Genomic DNA, 23,383 nt, shown 5'->3' on the forward strand with positions numbered 1-23,383 from the left:
ACTTTTCGTGCTCATGACTGGGGAACTGATGGAATCCGTTGGATCAGGTTATGAAGGGGTGGGCTGTGGTCCGAAGGCTTGCTTTACCTGTGAATGGAGAAACTCGAGAGACGACGTAGGCTGCCGAAAGTATCTTTGCATTTCCTCTCTCATTCCTCCCTTGCCAAGGTGATTATCAGTATAGAGACAGTCACCCATTTAACTGCACTAAATTGTGTCTGCCTATTGCCACATTCTTTGAATTCTTGAAGTCTGTTACTCTGTTCACTATTTATGACATTATCAAGTTTTATGCAATCTATAAACTTCTATTGTACTGCCTCAACAATTCAGTCAATTATAAACAACAATCAATGGTCCTAAAATCAAACCCTCCATTCAGGGTTATTCAAAAATTATTTTCTTTCAACAAATTAATACTTGGCTAACATGAGAGCTGTCAAGAAAATTATTTCAAAGGTTTGGAATGGCAAGAAAACAACAATGTTTCCTGTGCTTTAGCAATTGTAAAGGCAGTTTCAGTTCGGATTTATATCTCAAATATTCATGGGAAACAAATGCAGAATGTTTTAAAATATTTTCTCCAAATGAAACTTCCAAATAAAACAATTGAAATTACAGTGGCAACTTTAGTAGAGGTCAACATTCTTTGAATTTGCATTGTGAAGGGAGCCAATGAAATCTGAACAATAATTAACAGAATTTAAACAGCTCAGCCTCAAGTTCTCATATTCTCTAAAATCCTAACAAGACATCAAAGTTAAAATGCGCTCTTCATTTTGTGAGCAATCTGCATTAAAAACACAGCAAAGATATTCTAATACAATATTCTCATCTGGCTAAAGCATGACCACTGATCCAACTGTGTGTTTTCTAAACAGGCATTGTAGAATTTCAAACAAATCAGGGGCTCAAGGCACTCAATCAGTTTGTTTTAAGGTTACAAGTTTGATAATTTTAAAAAGGACATAATGTTGTACAATTTCAATGTAAAAGCAAAATCTGCCCCATTACCCAGCCCACAAAACACATTGAATTGAGATCCTGATTCAAACTAGGCATAACAGTTACTTAAAAGGGTTTTCTGAACCAGGATTTTAACACATCAAAATTTTTAAACATCAAACGCTCTCAGCATGGCACAATTTACATTGAAACTTTGCTGTTTCTACCCAAGTATTAGTACAACTTTAATTTCGGCGTTTCTCATTTTTTTTGCATCCTTTCAATGAAATTAATTTATAAAAAGAGAGAGCCCTTGCAGTCAACCATACAGCACCGCAATCCAAGCCACTCTCTTCCCTCTGAACAAAGACTCGCAGAGCCTCAAATTTCGCCACCAAGGGACTTTAACCCCTTTCTTACTTTACTCCTAACAGGGGCCTGAACCCCACTTAAATGCAGAGAACTCAAACCCCAACTACACTTGAATGCAGAGAACCCGAACCTCAATTAAACACAAACCTCAAATCACGCTTAAATGCATAAAGCTCGAATCTCAAATATAGAGCTCGAGCCTTAGTACAGTGTGAAGACTTGAATCTCAAATCATCCTACCCAGTAGAGTCAAACCCCAGTACCGTGCAGAGGAGTCTAACCTCAACCCAAACCCACACCAAGGGACTCAAATTTCTATCAAACACACCGCAGGGACTCGAACCTCAATCAGACCCACCTGAGGGCATTCAGACCCCAGTACCACCCAGGGGACTTGAACCTCAGTAACCACGCAGACAACTTAAACCTCAGTTACACCCGCTCAGGGGACTTGAACCCAGTACCGTGCAGAGGATTTGAACTTCTGCCTGCCAGAGCGCCTGCGAAATTATATCTCTTGACTTAACTAATTACTGTTCAATGAATCCGTAGAATAGCCAGCAATTGAATGAGGGGGCTGTCTCTGGCACAGAGGAGTATAGAGAGGCGCCAATGTTTAAAATCTTGCCTTGCGGGCCCATCCTCCTCGAGACACCGATGCTCTTGGCGGCAGGTGATACTGACTGATCGTAACTTTCCGTTTAAATCCTGCTGACTATGCCAGTATTGTCGTCCTGTTCTCCTCCACCCCCTCCCCCCACATCAAAGCTCGGAGACAGTGTGGCTTTACCTCCACCACATTTGTACCGGGCCTTGGAGGGAGAGAGACTGATCGCCTGTTTACACCACGAAATGAGTTCACGCTCTTCTCTGGAACAGCAGCTTCTCCATGAACTATATGGTCATTTTACATGGAGGAGCATCCAGATAAGGCAACATACATATCAATTGGGTGACCGTTACAATCAACGAGTATCAGCAGTAAAGATTAAGCCCTCTGCTGTTACACAATGAATGTTCTTAACCTTGATAACTGGCTTTACGTAATGAATATTTTTCACCTTGTTAACTGACCTTGCATACTGAATGCTTCCAATATTGTTAAGTGGCTGTACATAATGAATACTTTTCCACCTTGTTAACCCACTACCCTTGCCATCAGCTACCTATTGTTAACTGTAAGCTCTTATCTGAGTCATGCTCAGTTGAACCTCTTGTTTCACAAAACTCAAAACCTATCTCTTTCCCTGCCTGCTTATAACTTATACACATTCTGTCACTCTCCATTGCCTTTTTCTTCTTCAGTCAATTTACCTGAGTGACCTGCTGTAGAAAAGCTGGTCTGAAGTTACAATGTTCAAATGATATTTTGATAGTGACTTGAAAGTAATGCTCCTGCGTAGATTTCCAAAGACTCTGGGAACCTGCTGGACCAGTTGATTCCAGGAGTGTGTCTCTGGTCCCCTCAAACAAACCCTTCGAAATTATCAGTCTTCCCTCGCTTCCATTGCTTCTGGGTTACCAGTCTATCTATTTCCAGCTGACCTTCACTTCAGCCTACCACTGATCAGCCTGTCAATCAGGTTGCCTGTTAGGTAGGAGACTGTGTAAAATAGAAGTGAATAGAGATCCATTTTGGGAGATTCAAGATGGTGGCAGTCTGAACAGTCTGCTGTGTTGGGCTCTGTGTCATATCCCAGGCAAAGTGGGCTCCTACGCCTGCTCCCCATTAGTCACCGCTGAGGAAAGTTTGTAGTTTAAAATAAGTAGAATATCTAGAGCCTCTTTAAATCAGGATTTTGAAGAGCTAGAGCTGATGTGAGAATATCGAAATTTGAGCGGGTGCGCCGGGGGACAGTAAACGTTCAGGATGCCATGCTCTTCTCCATATATTAGTGCCTTGAGAATGATGAACCATCCATATTCATCCTTGATTTGATCTGTCACCCAAAAAGGGAGGTTCTTTCATACCAGTATGGCCACCCCTCTGTTTTTGGAGTTAAAGAAGGAAAAGAATATCCTGTCATATCCTCCCTGCAGTAACTTCAGGTGTTTCTTATCAGTCAGATGTGTCTCTTGCAACAGCGTGATGTCAACCTTTCCTCAAGATTTCAGAGCATCTTTTTCCTTTTAATGAGGGAGTGGCTCCCCTTTATGTTCCAGGTGCACCACCTGAACAGATCGCTAGCCAAGACTGCACATTACAGCTTGCAGTCCCCCGAGAAGGAGAAGCCCAATCAACGTGCGATGAGTGGAGAAAAAACAGACTTGATCAAATCTGAAGACTATTCCTACAAATACTACCAGAACTATCAAAACTTAAAAAGTAACCTCTACCCGTAACTTAAACAAATAAACACATAAAAAGCACAAATTTCCAGAGATCCCCCTCTTGCCCAGACGGGGCATTTACTCCCAACCTCATGACCATCCTCACCTTCCAGTTAAGGCCACACCCCAAACCCAGAATGCAGCACCTCGCATTTATCTGAATTAAACTCCATCTGCCACTTCTCAGCCCACTGGCCCATCTGGTCCAGATCTTGTTGTAATCTGAGGTAATCCTCTTCACTGTCCACTACACCTCCAATTTTGGTGTCATCTGCAAACTTACTAACTGTACCTCTTATGCTCGCATCCAAATCATTTATGCAAATGACAACAAGTAGAGGGCCCAGCACCGATCCTTGTGGCACTCTACTGGTCACAGGCCTCCAGTTTGAAAAACAACCCTCCACCACCACCACCCTCTGTCTTCTACCTTTGAGCCAGTTCTGTATCCAAATGGCTGGTTCTCCCTGTATTCCATGAGATCTAACCTTGCAAATCAGTCTCCCATGGGGAACCTTGTCGAATGCCTTACTGAAGACCATATCGATCACATCTCCTGCTCTGCCCTCATCAATCTTTGTTACTTCTTCAAAAACTCAGTCAAGTTTGTGAGACATGATTTCCCATGCACAAAGCCATGTTGACTATCCCGAATCAGTCCCTGCCTTTCCAAATACATGTACATCCTGGCCGTCAGGATTCCCTCCAACAACTTGCCCACCACCGAGGTCAGGCTCACCGGTCTATAGTTCCCTGGCTTTTCTTTACCGCCCTTCTTAAACAGTGGCACCACGTTTGCCTACCTCCAGTCTTCCGGCACCTCACCCGTGACTATCGATGATACAAATATCTCAGTAAGAGGCCCAGCAATCACTTCTCTAGCTTCCCACAGAGTTCTCGGGTACACCTGATCAGGTCCTGGGGATTTATCCACCTTTAACCGTTTCAGGACATCCAGCACTTCCTTCTCTGTAATCTGGACATTTTGCAAGATGTCACCATCTATTTCCCTACAGTCTATATCTTCCTTGTCCTTTTCCACAGTAAATACTGACGCAAAATATTCATTTAGTATCTACCCCATTTTCTGTGGCTCCACACAAAGGCTACCTTGCTGATCTTTGAGGAGTCCTATTCTCGAGGAGAAAGTAAGGACTGCAGATGTTGGAGATCAGAGCTTAAAAATGTGTTGCTGGAAAAGCGCAGGAGGTCAGGCAGCATCAAAGGAGCAAGAGAATCAACGTTTCGGGCATAAAAAGGCCTTCTTCAGGAATGATTCCTGAAGAAGGACTTATGCCCGAAATGTCGATTCTCCTGCTCCTTTGATGCTGCCTGACCTGCTGCGCTTTACCAGCAACACATTTTTGGGGCCCTATTCTCTCCCTAGTTACCCTTTTGTCCTTAATATATTTGTAAAAACTCTTTGGCCTTAATTCTATTTGCCAAAGCTGTTTCATGTCCCTGTTTTGCCCTCCTGATTTCCCTCTTAAGTATACTCCTACTTTCTTTATACTCTTCTAAAGATTCACTCGATCTATCCTGTCTATACCTGACATATGCTTCCTTCTTTTCTGAACCAAACCCTTAATTTCTTTAGTCATCCAGCATTACCTTTGCATACCAGCCTTCCCTTTCACCCTGACAGACATATACTTTCTCTGGATTCTTGTTATCTCATTTCTGAAGGCTTCCCATTTTCCAGTCATCCCTTTACCTGCAAACATCTGCCTCCAATCAGCTTTTGAAAGTTCTTGCCTAATACTGTCAAAATTGGCCTTTCTCCAATTTAGAACTTCAACTTTTAGATCTGGTCCATCCTTTTCCATCACAATTTTAAAGCGAATAGAATTAGGGTCGCTGGCCCCAAAGTGCTTCCCCCACTGACACCTCAGTCACCTACCCTGCCTATTTCCCAAGAGTAGGTCAAGTTGGTTCTGAGGCTGGAGAAGGTGCTACCCATTATTACAAAAGAGGGCCAGACTGGCTTTGTAAAGGCCCGCAGCTCCTCGAATGATACTAGCCAGGCATTGAATATAATACAAATATGTCAACAGAGAGTAATTGTCGGTTCGGTGGTGGGGGAGGAGGGGGGGGGGCTTGGTAGTAGTACCAAAGTTGGAAGGCGAAATGGAATTTTCCTTTTAGGTGGTCACAGAAAGGTTTTCTTTATCTGGGAATTTTTATTACCCCTTTCTTCCAGCAGCTGTACGGAGCTAACATTTTACAGCTGTTTGAGAGGATAAAGCAGGACCTGCAGCGATGGGAGGATTGCTTATATCGTGGCTTGGCTGTATAGCCTTGGTTAAAATGAATGTTCTCCTTCGGCTGCTATATCCTATGAGGTTGCTCCCGCTTTTTTATACCCAAATGTGCTGCGGAAGTTTGTGGGATGGCTTGGATCATTTATTTAGTGCTGTAGACGTCCCCATAATTAAATTTACCAAATTCCATATCAATATGGGTACAGAATATAACCTTTTTTTTAACCGCCTCGTTATGGATATATATTAAAGCTCTAAGGTGTCTTTACATTGAATTCAATGTAATGACTGGAGACCATTTAATTTTTACAAATAAAGTTAGTCTCCAAGGTTTCTTTCTCTTTTTTAAAAGAAAAGGTCCATTTGTTATATTTGGCTGACTTTGTGTTCCTGGGATCTCCCTTAAAAACAAACATACTCTCCTTTTCCCTTCCTGTAAATATCAGCATGCTATACTGGCAAAAGTTCAAACTTTCACATTGGCATGATTCTGGCACGGTGTGTATTTAGAGGCCAAGCCTAGCTGAAGATGACGGCATGAGTTTTTATTGAACTGCAGCAGGCTGCAACATTTGTTGAGTATAAGTTGCAAGATTTGATTCAGAAACAGTGAAGGAACACAAAATGTACCTGTGTTGTGCAGATCTGTCGATACAAAGTTGATAGAATAACTTTAATTTGTAACAATAGACAATAGGTGCAGGAATAGGCCATTCTGCCCTTCGAGCCTGCACCACCATTCAATATGATCATAGCTGATCATCCTTAATCAGTATCCTGTTCCTGCCTTATCTCCATAACCTCTGTGCTTATATTATTCACAAATCAGTAGCAGTTGCACAAAGTATCCTAAAATTTTCAGTTGGTGCAGTTGAATCTGGTATGTGTGTGACCACCACACAGTTCTTGTGGAGACAAAGTCCCACCTTCACATTAAGAATACCCTCCACTGTGCTAAATGAGACAGACTTCGACCAGATTGAACAATTCAAAGTTGAGCATCCCATGAGGTGCTATATGGGCCATCAACAGCACCAGAAATGTATTCCAGCACAATCTGCAATCTCATGTCCCCACTTACCCATGACCATCTAGCAAGGAGATCAACCCTGGTTCAATAGAGTGCAGGAGGACATGGCAAAAAATGAGCTATCAACTTGGTGAAACTATAAACCTGGACTACTTGCATGCCAGACAACAAAAGCAGCCAGTGATAGATAGAGCTAAGCAATCCATAACCAACGAATCAGATCCACACATTGCAGTCCTGCCTCATCCATTCGTGAATACTGGTGGACAATAAAACAATTCACTGGAGGAGGAGGCGGCTCTCCGAATATCTCTATCCTTCGTGATGGAAGAGCCCACCATATTAGTGCGAAAGAAAAGGCTGAAAAATTTGCAGCAAACTTCAAAATGAAGTGTTGTGTGAATGATCCATCTCTGCTTTCTCCAGGGGTGCCCAGCATCACAGATACCGGTCTTCAACCAATTCAATTCACTCCACGTGATATCAAGAAATAGTTGAAGGTATTGGGTGACTGTCCGTGTGGAGTTTGCACATGCTCACTGTGTCTGAGTGGGTTTCCTCCAGGTACTCTGGTTTCCTCCCAAAGTCTAAAGATGTGCAGGTCAGATGAATTGGCCATGCTAAATTGCCCATAGTGTTAGGTACATTAGTCAGAGGGAAGTGGGACTGGGTGGGTTACTCTTTGGAGGCTTGATGTGGACTTGTTGGGCCAAAGGGCCTGTTTCCACACTATAGGGAATCTAATCTAATCTAATCTATGGCCCTGACAATATTCTGGCAATAGTACTGAAAACGTCTGTTTCAGAACTTGCCACACCCCAAGCCAAGCTGTTCCACTACAATTGCAACTCTGGCATCTACCCGGCAATATGGAAAATTGTCCAAGTATGTCCTGTATGCACGATGGAGGACAAATCCATGCAGCCAATTGCTTTGTCTTCAATCTAGTCTTGATCATTAGTAAAGTGGTGGAAGGTAACACTTTTTGACATCATATAGCACCTGCTCAGCAATAACCTGCTCAGTGATGCCCTGTTTGGGTTCCGCCAAGGTCACTCAGCTTCTGACCTCTTATAGAGTCAGAGAGATGTACAGCACGGAAACAATCCTTTGGTCCAACTCGTCCCTGCTGACCAAATATCCTAACCTAATCCAGTCACATTTGCCAGCCCTTGGCCCATATCCCTTTTTAAACCCTTTCTATTCATATACCCATACAGGTGCCTTTTAAATATTGTCGTTGTATCAGCCTCCACCACTTCCTCTGGTAGCTCATTCCAAACATGCACCACCCTCCGCATGAAAACGTTGCCCCTTAGGTCCCTTTTAAATCTTTGCCCTCACGCCCTACACCTATGCCCTCTAGTTCTGGATGCCCCCTACCCTAGGGAAAAGTCTGTCTATTTACCCTCTCCATGCCCCTCATGATTTTATAAACCTCTATAAGGTCACCCCTCAGCTTCCGATGCTCCATGGAAAACAGCCCTAGCCTATACAGCCTCTCCCTGTACCTCAAACTGTCTGACCCTGGCAACATCCTAGTAAATAGTTTCCGAACTCTTTCAAGTTCCACAGCATCCTTTGATAGGAGGCACACCAGAATTGCATGTAATATTCCAAAAATGTCCTAACCAATGTCCTGTGCAGTAGCAACAGGACCTCCCAACTCTTATACACAGTGCTGTGACCAATAAACGAAAGCATACCAAATGTCGCCTTCACTATCCTATCTACCTGCGACTCCACTTTCAAGGAACTGTGAACCTGCACTCCAAGGTCGCTTGGTTCAGCAACACTCCCAGGACCTTACCATTAAGTGTATAAGTCTTGCCCTATTTTGCCTTTCCAAATACAGCATTTCACATTTATCTCAATTAAACTCCATCTGCCACTTCTCAGCCCATTGGCTCGTCTGATCAAGATCCCATTATTCTCTGAGGTAACCTTCTTCGCTCTCAACTCTGCTTCCAATTTTGGAGTCATCTGCAAACTTATTAACTATCCTCCCTATGTTCACATCCAAATCATTTATGTAAATGAAGAAAAGCAATGGACCCAGCACAGATCCTTGTGGCACATCACTGGTCAGAGGCTCCACTTTGAAAAGCAACCTTGCACCACCACCCTCTGTCTTCCACATTTGGGCCAATTATGTATCCAAATGGCTAGTTCTCTCTGTATTCCATGTGATCTAACCTTGCTAACCAGTCTACCATTGTCGGACCACCTTACTGAAGTCCGTATAGATCACATCCGCCACTCTGCCCTCATCAATCATCTTTGTTACTACGACAAAAAACTCAGTCAAGTTAGTGAGACATGAATTCCACACACAAAGCCATGTTGACTATCCCTAATCAGTCCTTGCCTTTCCAAATGCATGTAAATCCTGTTTCTCAAGATTCTCTCCAACAACTTGTCCACTACCGATGTCAGGCTCACGGTTCTATAGTTCCCTGGCTTTACCTTAATAGCTTTCTTAAAAAGGTGGCACCACATTAGCCAACCTCCAGTCTTCTGGCATCTCACCCATGACTATTGATGATCCAAATATATTAGCAAGGAGTCCAGCAATCACTTCCCTAGCTTCCCACAGCATTCAGACATGGGTTGACAAGTGGCAAGTAACATCCACGCCACACAAATGCCAGACAGTGACCATCTCCTGTAAAAGACAAGTCAATCATCGCCCCTTGACATTCAATGATGTTATCATCATTTAATCACTGGACTCAACATAAACCAGGTTGGGACTAGGAATATTGCCGGAAGTAACTCATCTCCTGACTCCCCAAAGCCTGTCCACCATCTACAAGGCATAAGCCAGAAGTGTGATAGAATACTCCCCAGTTGCCTGGATGGGTTCAGTTCCAACAATACTCGGGAAGCTTGACACCGCCCACAATAGCAGCTCTTGATTGGCACCACATCCACTCCCTCCACCACCGGTGCTGCGTAGCAGCAGTGTGAACTATCTACAGGATATGCTGCAGAAATTCACTAAGGATCCTTAGACAGCATCTTCCAAACCATTACTTGCATCTAGAAGAACAAGGACAGTACCATCGCTTGTATGTTCCCCTCCAAAACCACTCACCATCCTGACTTGGAAGCATATCACCTTACTTTCACTGTCATTGTGTGAAAATCTTGGAATTTCTTCCCGAAGAGTATTGTGGTCTCAACCTACAGCATATGAACTGCAGCAGTTCAAGAAGGCAGCTTCTCAAGGGTGACGAGGGATGGGCAATAAAATGCTGGCCAGCCAGCGAGGTCTATATCATGCAAGTGAATTTTTAAAAAAAGCTTCTCAAAGGCTGTGCAGTTCTGGGTTGGCTTTAACTGTGAAGTGAAAAATATTTTTTACGGGCTGAAGTGTTGTAAGAGGGAAGCTAAAAGAATAGTTTAAATATTTAGTGAAATAATTGGAAAACACAAACATTTCGATCAAATTTATTAACTGTTTAAAATATTTGTTAGCATTACACTACTGAACTGAACTCTTATGTTCGTTAACGTCTGTCATGCAAAACATTGTAACATTTAAAGGGGGCAATTTTAAAGATATGTTTTTCACTGTTTGGAAGCTGAGACATCCAGCCTTTTGTCATGCTTTATTGCGTTTTGCGGAACCTTTATGTTACGCAATGCTCACTTTATTCTAAATGTGACTTTAAAAGCAATTGAAATATGAAACTGCTTTGTTTGTAATGACCAGTTTTGTTCGGGCTCAACTCTCAGCCATTCTGTAGTAAAGTTGCTGATCGTGAGTCATAAAAATCTTTTCGATTCCCTTTTACCACATTTATATTTAAAAGGAAACTCTAGTAGATGTTTTGGTGCTTTTATATCTAATGTTGTTTTGTCTGATTATAAGTGTACACACCTCTGTAAGAATTGTAACAGCTTGCACTTTTCTGACTGGAAGTGGAATCTTTTCCCCTCCTTACTTATGAAAAATTTTATCTCTGTTATACTTTAAATTTTTCTTCCCAAAAGGCCAGAGCTGAGACAGATCTGAGCTGATTTAATGGTGCTTCGCCAATAGTTTATCGTCATAAGGCTTTACTGACGAGGAAGAAAATGGCAGCAGTGTTTGTAGCAAAAGAAAGGAAAGGGGAAAATACCAAAGCTCTGGGCATAGAGACTTTCAAAAGGCTGTCGAAGATGTGGGAGAGTGCATGGGCGGGGCATGGAGTGCAGGTTTTGAGCTGTAGTTTGCAGGACTAGGGATCTGGGGAAGGTAGGAAAAATGAATCATCAGGGTAAGTGAGTTTCCACTACTTGTGGGGTACACTTGAAGTATTGGCAGATGATGTTCTAAAGGTGGAAGCAAAACATTTCAGTGACAGACTGTGGATTCATGTACTCTGTAGTTCACTCAGTGGCTGTCACACTTATGAAACACTGAGTTCCTGTGAATTGCTAAGGATGAGTCATCACTATGCAAACAATTGAATGAGAAAAGAAGTGGAGAGATTTCATTCGGTGTTCAGGTAAAGCTGTTTTGAAAAACAAGAGTTTTATGAGAGTTCTCTGTAAAATATACCAGTAAATGTGAAGATGGGTCAAGAGCTAACTTGGGAATTAGTTCCAATACTTCCAAAGGGTGGAGCTATTTTTGTTTTAAGTAATATCGTATGAAATCTACTGGGATTTGCTTGGGTAGGTCCTGTTCAGCCAGTACATGCAACAGTGGGATAAGTGACCACTCCTTGTGCAACAACTCATCTTTGTTTCTGTCTAAATGCTTCAAATTGCTCTAACCTCAAAAATGCCAGGTGTAATCCATGTTTGCAAGTGCTTAGTCTAATTGTACTGAGTGATTTTCAGGGTTTATTGAAACAACACAAAAAAAGTTGCACTTGTCATCATTCTTAACAAAGTGCTATATGGTATGTTTCAGAGGGTGCAATTTTCGCATAAGGCATTTGATAGTTGGGGGGTGTTGAGTACTTTTGTTTTGAATCCATGCTGCTACTTATCTGCTTGACGTACCCTGCCTCGGGATTGCACAGGAACATAGGCCGCAGGAGCAGAAGTAGGCTATTTGGCCCTCTAGTCCTGCTCCATTATTTGGTAAGATTGTGGCTGGAATGATTGTGGTCTCCATTTTCTTGCCTGTCTGTGATAACCTTTGATGACCTTGTCTATCAAATTCTAACTTGGCCTTGAATAAACTTGATGACTCCGTCTCCACTGTTCTTTTGGGGAAGAGAATTCCACGCAATAATGACATGCAGAGAAAGTTATTGAAGGATGACTCTCTACTCGTTTAACTATTAAGTAACTGGTGAAATCCAGTGGTTTGAAAATGAGAGATTCCATCATGTGTATTATCAACTTGTGCATTATTAATTTTAATATTTTGGACAACAGATTTGGAAGGAAGGAACCGCTTAAGTCATTTTCTGTTTTTGTTTTGTAGTGGTGATAATTGATCCTGATGATGATGATGAAATGACGACTCTGGAACTCGATTTGCCATCTGGACATAGTTCTGCAGAATCTGAACTCCAGGAGAAAAATGGATTGTTAGGAACTCCAGATACAAACTTGCAGACAACTTCAGTGCTTCCCAAGCAGCCTCTTCCTAAAATTACCTTGGTGACCCAAGGAGAGGATTCACTGCAGTCTAATAAATGTAAGTTTAAGGTAATTCTGCTGATTGATAGAGCATCAGAGATGGCAACAGTATTTAGTCTGGAGGAGCCAAGGTAATAGTGGTGGTTAATGTTTTCTGCATGATGTTTGCTCTTTTAAAGGAAAAATACAATTTAGGATGTAATTCCCAAAACTAATGCCCTGCATTCATTTTGTGAAATGGTGTTTATATATGTTGATTGTCTTGATCCTTGACTAAAAGTTATTGCCTTCTCAGGTACCTCCCACGTCCCTACCCTCCTATTTATCTCTCAGCCCCCTTCCTCCTCCTCCCCTTCCCCCACATTCCTGATGAAGGGCTTATGCCCAAAATTCCAATTCTCCTGCTTCTCGGATGCTGCCTGACCTGCTCTGCTTTCCAATATCACACTTTTTGACTTTGATCCCCAGCATCTGCAGTCCTCACTTTGTCCCAAAGCTGAATTTGCCAATCATTGAGATACCCTAAATATGTTACATTAATGCTCTTCTTTTTGACATTTCTGCCTGTATTTAAAACTATTTTTCTTTTGTGGAAGCATCCCTAATTTTGGCTAAGTCTCCACTTGGGAATTCTCCGGAAAGGTTGGCAAGATTTTGTGCTTGGAACCATACCATCTTTGTGTGGTGATGAGGTTGACGGCTACTGCACACTGATCGATTCATAACACACTGAGTGCTAGCCATTTTACTGTACCAGCGATGGCCAGGCAGGGTCAAAACCCGTCCAGCTTGCAATCCCTTTCTAAATTTTAAAGTTTAGCTTTTCCTTCTAATTTGGCAAAAACAAGACCTGTGTAATTCAGCCTATTGTTTGGGACCCTTATTCTAATCTATCTAGCCATCTACTATGAAATTAATCCCTCTTTTCATCCTGTTATAAATTTGGCATAGCATCACGTAAGTGGACACAGGTCTGCTAGATAGGTCTGACAATCTTTTAATATTATGTGGAGCAGGAGGATGACCAGGAGATGAAAAGTGTCATACTTGATTAGGAAGAGGTTCTTTTTGTGTGATCAAAGCTAAAGCATGTTGGGTAACTGCAGCTGATCCTTATTCTGAATTTGAATGGTAGATGTGATGCTAATCACTGTCTGTGAGTGCTTCATTTTTGAGCATCTTTACTTGATTCATTTAGACATTGACAAAAAAAATGTACTGAAAGCCTTTAAAACAGCTTTAAAACAGTACCTCAGACTATCTCTGAAAGAGAGTTGAGGATGAATATTGTGGTGACCTGGGTCCATTTTCCTTGTGCTTTTTTCCACCATCCTCTTGAAAGCACCAAGGAGCCCAAGTATAGAAATGAAACTGAGAGGAAGTGCAATGTAAAGGCAGTGTAACAACAAAGTCTTAGATTTTCAGATGAAACAAAATAATTTAGGACATTTAAAGCTGGTACTTGGAGACTCGTGGTCACACAGTATTGGAAAAAAATAACCTAATATTGACAAAATATTAGGTCAGACTTATTCCACTCTATGCATCAAGTCAGGATAGGCATTATATGTTTTTACTCACCAAATTTGGGTTTTCAGGTACGTGGTTCGACAAGCACAGTACTTGTTAAGGCTATGAAAATGTGTTATGTCAGGATTGACGTTTTGTGGTTTTTTTTTTGCTTTAGTGCTAAATTCCTGTCAGTTATGTGGCACCTGCTTTGAGACTCGTAAAGGATTATCAAGTCATGCACGCTTCCACCTGAGGCAATTTGGAGTGCCAGACTCAGAAAGCAGTGGCGCCCCGATCGGTACACTGTATGAACTGATGAAAAGAAAAGGGATACCTAGTGTTTTACCCTCCACTTTGGCTACTGATAAATCGCAGAGCTGTTCACCAAAGGACATGTCTGCTGTAAAACAAGAAACTCCTGGGAAACCAATTGGAGAGGACTGCCAGGGAGAAACAACACATGCAGCTAAATCGCCAAAGTTGACCATTACCAGTCCACCGAAGGGCCAGTCTCAGGCAGGATCATCGACACTCAAGAAAGTGCATCCCATTTTACCAAAGCCGGTGTCTAGTAAATCTCCAGAACCTGGAAAAACAGGGCGACCATTGATAGATACTCCTCAGACCTCAGGAGAGCTGATGTCGAAGAAGCTGTTTTGGACCCCACAAGATGACAACACACCTTTAAACCTCAGTAAGTTGTAGTCACCTATTGGCCTTTAAGGTGATTTGCTTTGTAAGATCCTAATACTTAAAAAAACAAACAAGCCCCATTAACTTCAAACTGAATGGCTAAACTAAGATTAATTTGAGTCATCAAATAACCTCAATAACCATGCAGTTTATTTGTTCAGATATTGGGAGGGAGGCATTCAGTTTTATTTTGCATTGAAGGATAGGGATAGAACTTGGTTATACTCACACGTGGATAAGTAGTGGAAGTGCCTGCAAGAAATTTCATCTTCGTAATGAAAATGAGGATTAGTCACACATATGTGACAGACTCTTTCCCAGAATATTAAAACTGTTAAACCTCTCTCAAATCTGAAGACTTTTAAAACAGATTGCTAGTATTTTACAGTGAGCCTTGTGCAGTCACATCAATCTCTCCAGATCAAAAAATAGATGTCTGCATCATTTTAGTGATATTACCACCTTGGCCTTGGTGTATCTGTGTCCCAAACTTAAGGACATGTAATCTTAACCTCTTGAGAGAATTAAAATGTTGAGGCTTTTTCTTTCAAGAGCTTGCATACAAAGCACTTTTTTAAGACATGACCGTAGGACTACTTGATGACAATTTTCTCCCAAACAGAATTGACCTCTGACCTCGAAACATGTTGCATAAAAACCTTTGGTTTGACCTACTTCCTTCGCTCCTAGATATAGTGCAAACACTGCAGAAATTTTCATTCCTTTGAGCATGATTTCATAGTTTGGTTGTGTTATATACCTTTCTTACCTATCCATCAACAGCATTTCTGTTTAAAATGAGGAGAACCTTGGAGAGCGTAACTCCACAGCGGGTCCTTCAGATCTTGGAATAAGTTAATTTTATGAATTTGGGTGCTAATAGCTTTCAGTCTGAAATTTGATGTCCTCTGAGTATTTGGAGCATGCTGAATGGAACAACAGTCTGTCATTCTGTTCTAGGTAAAATTTGAACAGAGGTCATCATAAGCAACCTCACATCCATGACAGCGTACCAAAATGCCTAGTACCTGATGTGATTAAGTTTATAAATATTTAAGCCCCTTAGCTTGGCTTTCAATTCTGATGTAACTTTCGATGTATAACAGTGCTATTGTACAGTCATAGAGACATACAGCACGGAAACAGACCCTTTGGTCCAACTCGTCCATGCCGACCAGTAATCCCACCTTATCTAGTCCTATTTGCCAGCACTTGGCCCATATCCCTCTAAACCCTTCCTATTCATATACCCATCCAGATAACTTTTAATTGTTGCAATTGTACCAGCCTCCACGACTTCCTCTGGCAGCTAATTCCATACACTCAACACCCTCTGCATGAAAAAATTGTCTCTTAGGTCTCTTTTATGTCATTCCCCTCTCACCCTAAACCTTAAACCTATGCCCTCAAGTCCTGGACTCCCCACACCAGGGAAAAGACTGTCTATTTAACCTATCAATGCCCCTCATGATTTTATAAACTTCATACAGTCACCCTTCAGCCTCCGACACTCTAGGGAAAACAGCTGTAGCCTGTTCAGCCTCTCCCTATAGCTCAAGTTCTCCAACCCTGGCAGCATCCTTGCAAATCTTTTTCTGAATCCTTTCAAGTTTCACAACATCCTTCCAATAGGAAGGAGACCAGAATTGCATGCAGTATTCTAACAGTGGCCTAACCAACGTCCTGTACAGCCGCAACATGACCTCCCAACTCAATACTCTGAACAATAAAGGAAAGCATATGAAACATCTTTTTCACTATCCTATCTACCTGCAACTCTACTTTCAAGGAGCTATGAACCTGCACTCTAGCAACACTACCCAGCACTTTACCATTAAACGTATAAGTCCTGCTAAGATTTTCCCAAACTGCAACACCTCGCATTTATCTGAATTAAACTCCATCTGCACTCCTCAGCCCACTGACCCATCTGATCAAGATCCTGTTGTAACCTGAGGTAACCTTCTTCGCTGTCCACCATACCTCTGATTTTCCTGCAATCTGCAAATCTACTAACCATCCCTCCTAGGTTCACATTAAAATCATTTATATAAATGACAAAAAGTAGTGGACCCAGCGACAATCCTTCCTGGCTCTCCACTGGTCATTTGCCTCCAGTCTGAAAAAAAACACTCCACCACCACCCTGTCTTCTACCTTCGAGCCAGTTCTGTATCCAAATGGCTAGTTTTCCCTGTATCCCATGAGAACTCACCTTGTTAACCAGTCTCCCATGGGGAACCTTGTCGAACATCTTACTGAAGTCCATATGGGTCACGTCCATTGCTATGCCCTCATCACTCCTTTGTTACCTCTTCAAAAAACTCAATTAAGTTTGTAAGACATGATTTCCCACACCCAAAAATATGTTGACTATCCCTAATCAGTCCTTGCCTTTCCAAATACGTCCTCCTAAGCAAAGAAATTATAAGCCATAGAAATTTGCCATTAGCTCATGAGCAGCTCTGAATTGACATATGACAGCTTATGATACGCTACACTTACAGAGCAGAATAATCTCCCAAGTGGACCAGCTTTCTCTCCAGACTCAATTAAAATGGCAGAGCTCCGGTTGACATTCTATCTCAGCTACCAAAAGGAGCCAAATTCTGGTGCATTAACTCATTAAAATATGTATGGGCAAAGCTGGAGTATCGTTCATGGATAGAAATTCTGGTATCAGAAAAATGATACCAACCTCCATATACATCGTATCATCCGTTGTCATTTCCGCCACCTCCAAATAGAACCCACCACCAGGGATATATTTCCCTCCCCTCCCCTATCAGCGTTCCGAAAAGACCACTCCCTCCGTGACTCCCTCGTCAGGTCCACACCCCCCCCACCAACCCAACCTCCACTCCCGGCACCTTCCCCTGCAACCGCAAGAAATGCAAAACTTGAGCCCACACCTCCCTCCTTACTTCCCTTCAAGGCCCCATGGGATCCTTTCATATCCGCCACAAATTCACCTGCACCTCCACACAAATCATTTACTGCATTCGCTGCACCTGATGTGGCCTCCTCTATTGGGGAGACAGGCCGCCTACTTGTGGAACGTTTCAGAGAACACCTCTGGGACACCCGGACCAACTAACCCAACCACCCCGTGGCTCAACACTTCAACTCCCCCTCCCACTCCACCAAGGACATGCAGGTCCTTGGACTCCTCTATCGCCAGACCATAGCAACGCGACGGCTGGAGGAAGAGCGCCTCATCTTCCGCCTAGGAACCCTCCAACCACAAGGGATGAACTCAGATTACTCCAGTTTCCTCATTTCCCCTCCCCCCACCTTGTCTCAGTCCCAACCCTCGAACTCAGCACCACCTTCCTAACCTGCAATCTTCTTCCTGATGTCTCCGCCCCCACCCCCGGCCTATCACCCTCACCTTGACCTCCTTCCACCTATCGCATTTCCAACACCCCTCCCCACCTTTAATCTTAGCCTGCTGGACACACTTTCCTCATTCCTGAAGAAGGGCTCATGCCTAAAATGTCGATTCTCCTGCACCTTGGATGCTGCCTGACCTGCTGCACTTTTCCAACTCGTATCAGAAAAATGGCTCAAGTTTTGCAGTCATGGGATCATGATTACTGCATTAACTCACAGTTGAGATGGTGATATAGAATTAATGCAATTGAATGAGTAATCCGGAGTATCTCCAGCATCTGCAGTCCTCACTTTCTCCTCCTGAGTAATCCGGAGGGCAAGGTTACCCACAGGTTCAAATCCTACTATGGCAGCTGACAGAATTTAAAATAAAGAGATCTGGAATTTAAAACTAGGTTTGATGGCAAGTATCATCAATTATTGTAAAAAATCCACTTAGTTCACTAATGTCCCTTCAGGAAGAAAATCCGCCATTCTTATGCAGTCGAGCCTATATGTGATTCCAGACCCACATGGTTGACTATTAACTACCCTTGGAAATAGTCAAGCAAGCCATTCCATTTTGGGGCAATTAGGGAGTAGCAGCAAATGCTGGTATTGTCAGCAATGCTCACATCTGGTGAAAGAATTTTACAAGAATATAGAAATTAAAATCTGAATTGATGAGTTTATTCTTCCGTTACAAATCTAAATTCCTATTCAGGGGATGGCACTGTCCCTTAATTAAATAAGATTTGAATCTCCATTACACTAGATTGCTGCTCCAAGTTTTGGCACTCTGTCTGAAAGGTATTCTTGATATCTGCCCTGATTTTAGTTGACACCCTTTACTCTGGCAGACTTTAAGGAGCTCTCTAGATTTCTCTATATCTAGCTTTTTGTATGTTTTTTAGTTCCATTAATTTCCCTTTCAGTTGCCACCATTTCATGTGAGCGTTGCTGTGCACCTGCATCATTTCATGTTGTCATCCTGGTTTGGGACTCTTCACTGAACCGTGACTCATCCATGCCTTGAATGTCTTGGTAACCAAATCTGAGCAGAATTCTGAAATGGCAGTCAGGCCCACATTGCAAAATTTTAACAACTCATCCTTTTATATTCAATTGCGCTAGCTATTGTGATAATTTTTTTTCTTTTATGTAGACTTTACTGACATCAGTTAAAGTGCAGTGTGGGGTTTGCAGAATTGGTCATCAGACCCAGATCCTTTTCTGCTTCATTTTTAAGTATTACTGTGCCACCTTTAGGTATTCTTGCCACATCCGTTTTCCTTCTCAATTGTTGCCCATTTTATCCAAAAGCTTCTGTAGATTCCTGGTCTGTTTAGTTTAATCTTGACAGCTCCTTGTACGACAGTAAATAATTCAAAATCCAGTGTGCAGTACAAGTGCACAATAGTATAATTATAGCAGTTCACTACATCAGCTAATGCTGTACAGCCACCATACAAATTAGCCTCTGTACCAAGTGGTCCTGAAGAGGATGGCATAAAATTGTGAACTTCTCGTCAATATGGAAACTATAAAGTATGGAATGTGTACCAGTTCCATAAGTGGCTCTTTTTTAATCGTGTAGAATAACTAAAATGGATTATCACTTGAGAAAACCCACTGACTTTCTCAAATAAATAAAAACATTCCCTAACACACTGCTGTAAATATTTTATAAATATTAATAAACAATTTAAATTTTATTAACTATGGGTGGCACGGTGGCACAGTACTTAGCACTGCTGCCTCACAGCGCCAGAGACCCAGGTTCAATTCCCGCCTCGGGCAACTGTCTGTGTGGAGTTTGCACATTCTCCCCTTGACTGCAAGGGTTTCCTCCTGGTGCTCCGGTTTCCTCCCACAGTCCAAAAATGTGCAGGTTAGGTGAATTGGCATGCTAAATTGCCCATAGTGAAGGGGTAAATGTAGAGGAATGGGTCTGGGTGGGTTGTCTTCAGAGGGTCGGTGTGGACTTGTTGGGCCGAAGGGCCTGTTTTCATACTGTAAGTAATCTAATCTTAACTGTCTTGAGAGGAATATCAGTTAAATAATAATAGTCTGCATGGGACATGGTTTTGTTCTCCAAGCTAGATTTGAAATTTTATCCTTTGATCTATGGACATTATTTACATAAATGCCTTTTTCATTGAATTTAATTACATAGCCTTTCTTAATTAATGCCTTTCAGCCTTTTTGATGCCAAGCGTCTAGTATTTAGATCCATTTGGGAATAGCTGAGAATGCATATTTCTCTTTCTGTGGGTAATAGGGGTCCTTGGTCATTGTACTATTCTCTGATTGAAAGTCCTGGAATTAACTTGAGGAATGATTTACCATGAATTAAGAAAGGATCTTGTGGATTTTGAATGAAGTCTTAAAGGCAGGTATGACTCAGAAGTTATTTGAATGCATGATGATACCACATGGTATGTAAAGTACAATCTTAGTTCAAAAGATCAGTACACCAAGGTAAGCACCCTGTGTTTTTTAAAATCCTACCATACAAGCTTTTATGCTTAAGTTATTAGGATATTTGTAGAGTCTGCTATCAATTGTCTTTATGTTGTAGATTTTACCAATGTCATGAAGATGTTCCAAAGTTGCTGTAGATTTCAGGGTTGGCCTTTTGTGAATAAATCTGTCTTTCTGTCTTGAATGTGATGGGCAGGAACTTCTTTTTTGGCAAACCTCAGCAGCGCCACCTCCGATACTCCCCACCCCTCAAAGTAACTTCCTCCAGTTTGCATCCAGTTGAGATTGATAATCAAACTTAAATTGTTTACTGGAGAATCCACTGCTCTTATACTGTAACTGCCAGTTTGGCCTGATTCTTGGCTGTTTTCAAAATTTATCTTTTAATTATTTAGCTTACTGAGGGAATTGTTTTATTTAAACAGGTTCTTGTTTCTCTTTAACATTCTCTTTAAGGACATATGTATGATTCTGGAAATTTAAAGACCACCCTTAGTGTTGGCTAAGTTTGAGTGCCAGCTTTTGCATCAGATATTCAGTATTGAAGTTGAGGGGAACCTGCTAACTTCATGTGCTGATCACTGTAACATTGCGTTCCATCAGAAAATCCTCAAATATTTCGTGGTATGAAACATGCCTATTTTTTTGAGGATAGCACCAACTTATTTTAAACTGTATTTTCTGATTGGAGCTGCTTTTACGAGTTCTGGCTATTTGCATTTGCTCAGGCACTGGCTTGGCTTTGTGTTTTTTGTCTGTGCTGCTGTTTGCATGGTTGCACTGCAGAACCTCTTTTGTCTGTGATGCTTTGTGTTTCCGTGTATGTTGATGAGCTTTTATTTTGTAACGGTGATGGTTGCCTGTGATTCCTGAAACTTTCCTTGTCTTTTATATGAGTTCTATTGCATTGATCACTGCTGCCTTTTAGCTTAGGTAGGAAGGGTGGAAGTAAAGGGTAAGGGGTTGACTTGCATGTGGCACTTTGACCTGTATTGCTTCAGTGATGTAGAGTTTGTTCTGTGTTACTGCTTCATAATTGCCTACCCAGTTAAAATAATAATCATAGACAAATTGGTCAGTGCTTGTGTTAGTCTTTATTTACTACCTTTGCTAAACTCTCACCCTTGCCCCTCAAAAATGTGCTTTTGAATTTTTTAATCATAAAATTTATTCCGATGTACTTTGACAAAGCTGCTGTTGGTCAAACTTCAGTACAAGTGCCATTAATTTACACAAACTTTTATCCTCTTGCTGAGTGACCGAGATTTAGCAGTCAAGACTACACAGGTGCTCAGTGCCTTCAGTAATATTATACTTCAAATGATGTATGGGATATGTTAATTAATAATCGTGCCCTTTCTACCCTGAGCAGCACCCCTTGCCAATCAAAGTCCAGGATGCACTGGGGTTCCCTGCAAACTGGCAGCCCACCAGGGTTCTACTAAATTGGCTGCATTTTCAAGTTCATGGACTTCATATGTGAACTGTGCATCCTCATGCACAGTCATCTCCACATGAAAGCTCCTGACTAGTGATTATAGGAACATAATCCCTGGCTGATTGGAGTTTATTCCTTATTCACAGCTAGAGAGGCAAGCTTAGATGGTAGCCCTACCAGAATCCCAGCTGAGTTAAAATAACACAGACCTTGTAGTGCAGCTAGAATTTTCCAAATTGGTCTGATTAGTTGAAAGACAGACTTATTTTTCAGCCCTAAATTTCCATCACTTAAATCAATAAAATTTAAGTTCTATATAGTTTGGTTCCTGTATTACTGCTTAGAGCTGCAAAATGCTCTTTAGATGCATCAATGAAGTGTATGAGAGGTTAATGAATATAACACAGGTGCCGTTGTAACGGTGTTAAATACAACTTCTCTCTTTCATTCACAGCAGTAAACAGTGAACACATAAGCTGTCGGTTGTGTGGTGCCTGCTTTGAAACCCGGAAGGGGCTGTCGAGCCATTCCCGAGCTCACTTGAGGCACTTTGGAGCGGTGGACGTGGATTCTAAAGGATCTCCGATTGAAGCTTTAAATGAATTCATTAAGAAAAAAGGAATTCAGAGTGCTTTGTCATCCATGTTGCCAATAAAGAAAACGCACAGCTACCCTAAAGTGTCTGCCCTCAAAGCGGAAAGGACTAATTTCAAGTTAGGAACACCTGTCAACAAGAAAACATCTCTAACGTCCTCTTCAGTGTCACCACAGAAGAAGCTGAAGCAAGTCACTATGAGTGTACATATGGAATCTGGGATTTCTCAGGCTTCGAGACCTAATAATGAACTGGCTGCAGAAACTTATTGGCCATCTTCACCTATAAATCTGTGTAAGATATTAATTAGTGATAGGTGGGCAAGATGCTGTTTTTGTAATCAAAGGAAATATAGCTTCTCATCAGAATGACCCAGGGGCAGAGTCACTGGCATCTTTCTAGGAATGCCTGTGAGCCAGACTATTTTCCCCCATCCCTTCTGAGAGCAGAAGTAGGGAAGCTATTAGCTGGAATGGGAAAGAAGAAATTTTAAGAGTGATGGTTGGAAATGAGGATGTAAGCAATGAGCATTATTTGAGGGGCTGGTGAACTGATAATTTATTCATAATTTATTCATAAAACCAGGATTAGCAAGGCTGTTTAAAATTACACATTTGATAAGTCCAATGGTTTGTTCTGCTTTCAGGTTTATATTGTTCATCTTTCAACCAGGTGAGAAAGACCTAAACTGCATTTTAAATAGTGCTTCTCATATCCTCTCAACATTCAAAAGTGCTTAGCTGTTGAATTATGTTTGTTGAGTGT

The 23,383-nt window shown here is 41.8% G+C and overlaps 1 protein-coding gene across 9 annotated transcripts in view; it reads left to right on the forward strand.

Moving 5' to 3' along the window:
- Window positions 1-23,383, forward strand: part of LOC140468004 (uncharacterized) — a 147,785-nt gene that overhangs the window by 70,873 nt on the left and 53,529 nt on the right. For all 9 annotated transcript variants that reach the window (XM_072564136.1, XM_072564135.1, XM_072564142.1 and 6 more), the window contains 3 exons: window positions 12,368-12,583; window positions 14,213-14,731; window positions 22,478-22,912. In XM_072564136.1, the coding sequence (XP_072420237.1) occupies window positions 12,368-12,583; window positions 14,213-14,731; window positions 22,478-22,912 (1,170 nt within the window). The remainder of the gene's footprint in view (window positions 1-12,367; window positions 12,584-14,212; window positions 14,732-22,477; window positions 22,913-23,383) is intronic.

Source organism: Chiloscyllium punctatum, chromosome 46 (genome assembly GCF_047496795.1).
Source record: "Chiloscyllium punctatum isolate Juve2018m chromosome 46, sChiPun1.3, whole genome shotgun sequence".
In the NCBI taxonomy this organism is placed as follows: domain Eukaryota; kingdom Metazoa; phylum Chordata; class Chondrichthyes; order Orectolobiformes; family Hemiscylliidae; genus Chiloscyllium; species Chiloscyllium punctatum.